Source organism: Acanthopagrus latus, chromosome 9 (assembly GCF_904848185.1).
Source record: "Acanthopagrus latus isolate v.2019 chromosome 9, fAcaLat1.1, whole genome shotgun sequence".
Taxonomy (NCBI): domain Eukaryota; kingdom Metazoa; phylum Chordata; class Actinopteri; order Spariformes; family Sparidae; genus Acanthopagrus; species Acanthopagrus latus.
In genome coordinates, this window is record NC_051047.1 from 23,490,809 (window position 1) to 23,498,055 (window position 7,247).

At 41.7% G+C, this 7,247-nt stretch overlaps 1 protein-coding gene across 4 annotated transcripts in view; it reads left to right on the forward strand.

Moving 5' to 3' along the window:
* The window catches only part of ramp1 (receptor activity modifying protein 1), a 62,677-nt gene extending 60,112 nt beyond the window's left edge, over window positions 1-2,565 (forward strand). For all 4 annotated transcript variants that reach the window (XM_037110757.1, XM_037110760.1, XM_037110758.1 and 1 more), the window contains exon 5: window positions 13-2,565. In XM_037110757.1, the coding sequence (XP_036966652.1) occupies window positions 13-268 (256 nt within the window). In that variant the 3' untranslated portion in view covers window positions 269-2,565. The remainder of the gene's footprint in view (window positions 1-12) is intronic.
* Window positions 2,566-7,247: the final 4,682 nt, after the last annotated feature.

A 7,247-nucleotide genomic window follows, 5' to 3' on the forward strand; every position in this document is an offset into this window, starting at 1 on the left:
ACCAACATGCAGACTCTACGGCGAGCTGACAAACTGCACCTTCCTGGTGGCGGAGAAGATGAAGTGTTACTGGCCCAACAGGCTGGTGGACGAGTTCTTCATCCGAGTCCACAGGCAATACTTCCACGACTGCTCGCTGTCGGGGCGGCTTCTCAGGGACCCACCCAACCGCATCCTGGGTCCCTTCATCATAGTTCCCATCCTGGTCACCCTCCTCATGACTGCCCTGGTGGTGTGGAGGAGCAAACGCAGCGAGGGGATTGTGTAGTGAAGGGACAGAGAGGGGCAGGGTCACAAGACTTAAAGACAAGAGGTACTTTTGGGCCCTTAGGTTCAACCTCAGTGACCAAAGGATCTCTTCTCGTGAGTGGTTGAGCTTTCAATCGGACCATAAACATGTTTTCATTGGCCCTTGGAGAGGAGCTTAAAGACAAACTTAAAAACTACTTCATTGACGCTTGAATGCACATCGATGTGAAACATTTGCAGCGACAGTCTAACTTGGACTCAAATCATTTGTTTGGTTTGCAGAGCAAAGAGGAACAGAACTGCTCAACTGAATCTGATGTGGACCAGGATAGTGACTGGTGGAAAGATACTGTAAATACAAGGGGGAAAAAAACGCTTTATTGAGAGAAACTGCTTCAAAGATGTGGTGATATTGTTACTATATATACAAGAATTTAACAACTATTTTTGGAGACCATGAAAATATTGCTCACTGTAACTGCAAGAAATGAAGTGCAGTGCTGAACCGTTTTACACAATGGCAAGGATACAACAGGACAGTCCGTCCAACCTCTGTTAGGGAACCCAGGTACATCAGATATTATGTGTATATAAATATACTGTATTTATTTACAGTGTCATCTGTCAGTGGATTGAGAGACAGAAAGTCTTTGTAACACAATCAAGACAGCAAACCACTAAACTTATGTGTATTGTATCTGAAATGTATACTCTGAATCAAGCAGCCAGCTCAACCCAGTCACCAGCATAAATGTTTGCCAAGTATGTTTTTGCAAAACCACAGACCAGTTTAAACTTACGATTTCTTTAGGTTGCTGCTTAATGTAGCGCTTAACGGAAGTTCCCTTTTCTATTTCTCTCTCGTCACAGCACTCTGCTTGTGCACTGGTTAGGTTTAGACACATAAACTGATTGGTTACAGTTTGAGAAAGTCATGGTTTGACTTCAAATGGCCTCGCCCCCTTTTTGGTCACCGCAGACTGGCTGGAGATGGTCCACCCTCCTGTGAAAAATAATTGGCTTTGATCACAACAAAAACAGCTGGAAAACTCCCCACAAAGTCAAACTGGGGTCGCCGGTTGGCAGCCTTGTGGCATGTGATAACACCGCCACCGTCCCCTCTACCTCCCGATAATAGGCATATAATGTCCCGCGTTTGGTACAAATGTCAACCTTGGATGTATCTGTGGTTTGCACTAACATTCACCACTGTCATTATATCCTGGCAGCTGGGCTGGGCTGGCTTTCTGTGTTCACACTATCAAGCTATAGTGGGAGCTGAATGTGTCTGTTTTTAGTTCTCATTTCCTTTCCTCTGCTCATATCAGAGACCCTGGCCTCAGGTCCTCAACGTCTTGCCATAACTAGCATTCCATCTCTCTTCCGAATGGGAGACGAAGCATGCTTAATAGCATAGTGCACACTGAACCAGCTGGAGGAATCCAGGTGGTAATGATGTGGCAGAGTAAAGATCGGCTGATGTGCAGTGCAAAGGACTGAAAGACAGCACAGCATGGAAAGGACAGTCACTGCTCAGGGGTCTATTCCCCAGTTTGGACGGGCTCAGTGGTGGCATCACCTGCAGCTTCCATCATTCATCACCGGGGGAACTAAAATGAAGAAATGCCAGCGAACACACAGGTAGAAATAGCCAAGAGTGAGGACTCTGAAGGCCAACATACAGAGGCAGAAGTCAGACACACAAAACATTTAATTAACCAAAAAATTCTTATACTGTCATTTTTTTTTCTCTCCCTCAAACACCTCTTTTATCTGTGCTGTTTATCATACAGAATAAAACACCATACCAACAAAATACCACATTGATTTCAGCCAATTGACGCACCGACATTTAAGATGTGAAAAGAATGAGAACAAAGAGTAGGAAATTCACAGCGGAAAGATCACAATCTATCTACAAAGAGAACATGAAGCAATGGATTAGCCAACGCACATCTCTGTTGAACATTGCCATAGCCTAAAGCACAGTGTGTGGATCACAGACCTAAGGTTTCTATTGATTCGTGATCTCCCGGTGTGGTACCATGTGCAGTGTGAACTGTTTCCTCATTGATATTTTTGAATGCTCTCCTTCCTTTATAGATTCATTGACCTGTAACCTGCCTGTCAGCAAAACACACTTTAAAAACACACCCACACTTCCTCGACATGATCTTACTTTGTACTTTGTGCCAAAAGCGGAGGGAAACGTTTGCTCTGAAATGTATAATTCTTTTTGTTGGAGTGACTTCTGATGATTGAATTTTTTGACCGTGAAGAAAAGTTAAATAAAATGTCTGATTAATGTGTCTGATACGTTGAGGATTGGCACTTATTGTCTAAAAGGCTTTTGTACCGTCTCTCTAACACTTTAGAAAAATATGTGTTGAATGTGAATTATGAGTCCTGCATTAATGTGTGCATGGCTCAGTGCACCAACACTGAGTCATAATGAACGCACTATGTCTAAACCCAAGTGTCGTTTGCTGAAATGTGAAAAATATGAAAGAAAGAACTATATTTAGTTCTCTGCAAACAAAACAAAGGCCTCATGTTTTATGTCCTGAGGAATTATCAGTATATTTAAATTAAGTCTCATCACCTCCTCACTGTGTGGGCATTGCAAGAGGAACTGAATGAACAGTAGTCATACAGCATTATGTCTAGATCTTATATCTGATGCCTCTGTAGTGGAGCTGTCAGAGGACCTGCTCAGATTCAATCACAGACCATACGAAAGGTGAAGCTCAGAATAATCTGAGTACGCAGCTTGTTCTTAATTACGTATTGCATCTAATTATTAAGTCATTCGAAACAAGTCTGAGTCAAGTGTCAAGTCATTAGAAACATGTCCCAAATGACTTGCCACTTGTCTTGAATCTGTTGTAAATTTCTTGAAATCTCACGCGTGAAGTCATTAAAGACCAAGTCCAAGCTATTTGGGACAAGTCTAATTCAAGATTCAAGTCACGCAAGACGTATGATTCAAGTAGTCCTTCAAGACGACCAGTCGGGTTTCATGTAATTTGAGACGTATTCAAGACAAATGTCTGGTCATTTGAATTAAGTGCCGAGTCAATCGAGACAAGATCAACACAGGTGTCAGGTTTCCACATCCGAACTGAAAGTGGCGTGGGAACATCTTACTTCCCTGTAACTTGTACAGACTCTGGCTTCACTGATTGACATCCGTTCAGGCAGGAAAAATGTACATTTTTAGTAAACTGACATAATTCCCACCATAACCTCACCCTCCTTCAACATGAGCAGATATGAGCCTGAATGACTGACAACATCTGTGTGGGTTTCAGAGTTTAAAACATCAGGAGAGTACAAAAAAATCCACTGGTAGTTGATTTGTCACCTCCGATAATTTGGCACTTCCTGTGCATTTTATTCTTTCATTCAACAGCCCCTTTGTTCATTGTGGGGAAGAAAAAAAGAATAAAAGCCCCTCATATTATGAATTGCCATCTGCAGCATCATTTCTCTGTAAGTGCTGTGAAGCCCATTGTTCAGCCGAATTCTGATCCTTCCACTTGTGTCACACTGACTGAGTGATGAGTTTGGGCTTGTACATTAGACTGACTGATGTTAATTGGTTAGCTTAATCCCACCAATGCTTCTGATGTAAAGGTGTACACAGCGTGACACATTCTGAGATCAGTCAGGGTCAACAGGTCACCCCTGCTGGCTACCAATTTCAGACACAAACCTTAATAATAGGTTGAGTTTGGCTACTGATATAAAACGTTAACATGACGTTTGTAAGCGTTTGACATAGCAATTTAATGGAGGCAGTGGCTATTGTTAGCTTACCTCTTATGTTGACACTATTTGTAGGCACCTTTCTTACAAGCTAGGCTAACCGGGCAGCCGGCAGTTTTGAGCTGCAATAGGGGAGAATCTTTCATTCTCTCCGTGGTTTTTAATGTTCATAAACCATGTCTGACTATCCTAAAACATAACAACACATTGTTGATGCACTGAGCTAGCCGCTAACCTGCTGCTAACTATGTATACATAACTTTATGTTTCTATGTGGTCTATGTTTGAAGGCAGGTCTCAGTCAGCCAGCGTCTTCGCTTGACATTTGAGGCTGCGCCCTCGGTGTGTTCTGGGGCAGTCAGGCAGTCACACTGTGCATATGAATCTTGCCTTTCCCCCTAGACAGATGAATGTACATGTGATGTTATCATCAAGTGAGCGCACAGTAAACATTGACATAGGTGATCAAATTTAAAGAACATATTAAGATGTGCCTATATGTCTCTTCACAGCTTGACCGTCACATATTTTCATCAGCACAATGTCAAATATGTCAAAAAAATACGATAAATGCTGTATATCGCTCTCAGCCATAACCTTTTCCACCAACACGTACTCATCTTATTAAAGATTTGAGTCTCCCAGGCGAGTTGTTGATGAAGGAGAAAAGCAACCTGAGGAGATTTAGATGCCGGAGCCACACGTGTGTGCGAGAGCGGCAGATAATGTGATGGGAGCAATGATGCACCAGAATGTTGATTTTCATATAACAACCAAGGACAGTGAGTGGGCTGAGGTCAGAGGTCAGGCTCAGAGGCACAAGTCGGAAACAGTCGCCCCAAACCATGTGGCTCGTTTTGCTGCTCAGAGGAATTCAATCTTAGAGTGAAAAGGCCATTTTGGAGTATCATGCAACAGTTTAAAACTGAGTCTTTATGAATTTGGGAATAGGGAACAAAGAAAACACTGAAATCAGCAGTACAGGTTTAAAATGAACTTGCAAAGCATTTCAATTTCAATTTCGAAACAAAATTTCATCAGAGAGTTGAACTGAGGATGACGGTTATGAGCTGTTTAAAAAATGATCAAGTAAAATTACCTGACTGTACTTCAGCTTTAGTAGAGCAACTTCATTCATAGTCCTAAAGCTCCTCTGAGCAGGTGCATTAATAAATGGTGATGTATGGTAATCCTCCTGAGGGGAAAAAAAAAAGGCTTTTAACACCATCACACTGTTGGCTGCTTTTATAAAGTTTCTTTCCATTAAAATATTTTACCAGTAATGGGTGCTGCAGAAGAACAAGAGGGTGTAAAAATGGTCTCCTTTCCAGTCGAGAGCAGTTCTCTACTTCTACCTGTAACATATTTTCTCAGAAATCTGACATTGGAAGATTAGATCTCCAGGGTGGACCTGCTTTACCACACAAAGGCACACATTTTATCTACCCTCTCTATCTAGGTCAGTCACGCCGATCTTTATTTCTACCTCCCTATGTTGTCTCAGTGTTCCCTTAAGTGTGTTTTTTTTTTAACGCTCAGTAATTACTCCTCTGTTCTTCTGATTAAAATTCCCTCCCCAAAACTACATGATGCTTCTATTTAAGAGGGAATGCTCAGTCAGTCAGCCAACCAACACACATACACACATTAAATCTTTAAAATTTTGGCCACAGACGGCACAAATTAACATTTGACTGATATCATATGATCCCTGCTGCAAGGCGGTGCATGTAAGATGAGGCAGTACAAGGACTTATTATCAATGCAAACAGAAATCGTAATATTAGGGTAATTTCAGCTCACTGAAACATTGAATGTTATAATATTGTTTTAGTCCCAAACCCTCAATATTTCATACTTCAGGGCCATTTTCACACTTGTGCAGAATAAAAGAAGATATAATATTATGATTATTATACTAAACTGAATAAAAAAAATGTACATCATAGAATTATGTTACCTATAATACAAATTTAATATGTGTTTAAGCGATGCTTCTTCTTCAGAGGATATGAATGGCTCTTGAATGATTTGGTTTCTGTCGTACGAGCTTGTTGTATCACTTCTGCAGCCGGAGGAATCTGTGTCCCTGTGGAGACCAGAGGAACTGCCTCAGAGCGTGAGACTGACCTGGTGGAAGTGTTTACCGTGGTCTGGAAGATTAGATGCCACTACCTGCTGCGCGCGTACACACACACACACACACACACACACACACACACACACACACACACACAGTTCACGGCTCTTTTTGCACAGCAACTGAACTTCAGACTGATGCCCCAGCACAAGAAACCTCCCTGAAAACACACATCAAGCGCTTTGATCGTCTTTAAAGGTCCTATATTATCAAAAACATGTTTTCTCTGGTCTCTACATATATAAGCTGGTCCTCCCTGAGCCTACCAACTACCAGGATGAGGAAAGCAAACAATTCCTGCATCGTCTCTGCAGCCCACACACTGGCAAAACGGCGCTCCTGCAGGCTGTTCAGATTCAGCTCCTGTCGTTACGCAATGACAGGAGTCATTTACATCCCTTTTTTAGAATCTGTTCCTTAATTTCTGACACTGACATTGATTGTGCAGCCGGATGTCTTCGTTCACACCAGCTCAGCTCCACCTCAACCATCGGCGAGCGTGTCCCTCAGTGCAATTTAGAGCCATATGGAACCTTATTCTGGAAAATGTTTGTATAGTGAACGAAGAGACAAATGATTTCTGATTCTTTTTAAGTACATTTTCTGTGACCAGGCAGCGGCCATGTTGGTGTTAGTGATGTGTGTTGAGCAAGATGTAGTTCAGTGAGCGCTGTAACACAAAACTAGATATTGCTATTGGTAGCTAATTTACAACAACCTGATACTTTATTGACTTTGAAAATTATCTTTATTATCTATATCTATTTATAAACTTCATATGTCTAGTTCATGGCACAGTTCAAGCAGGACTGAAAAATAATTTCTCTCCCTCCGATCATTATCATGCATATTTTTTTCCTAAAATAAGGTCTCATGTGGTCCACTGGAAGGGCTGAGACTTTGGCTCTCTATGTAGGAGAGTTCAATCTTAACATATGTCTTAGCTTTTATCCAGACAGCATACATGTCACACTCTATAATGGGACTGTTTCTCTCTGATGCCAATAAAATATAATCACCACAAAATGTATCTCCCTGGAGAAAGATACTTTACTTTGGGGACACTTTGGTCCAACCCAAGCTGCCTTTT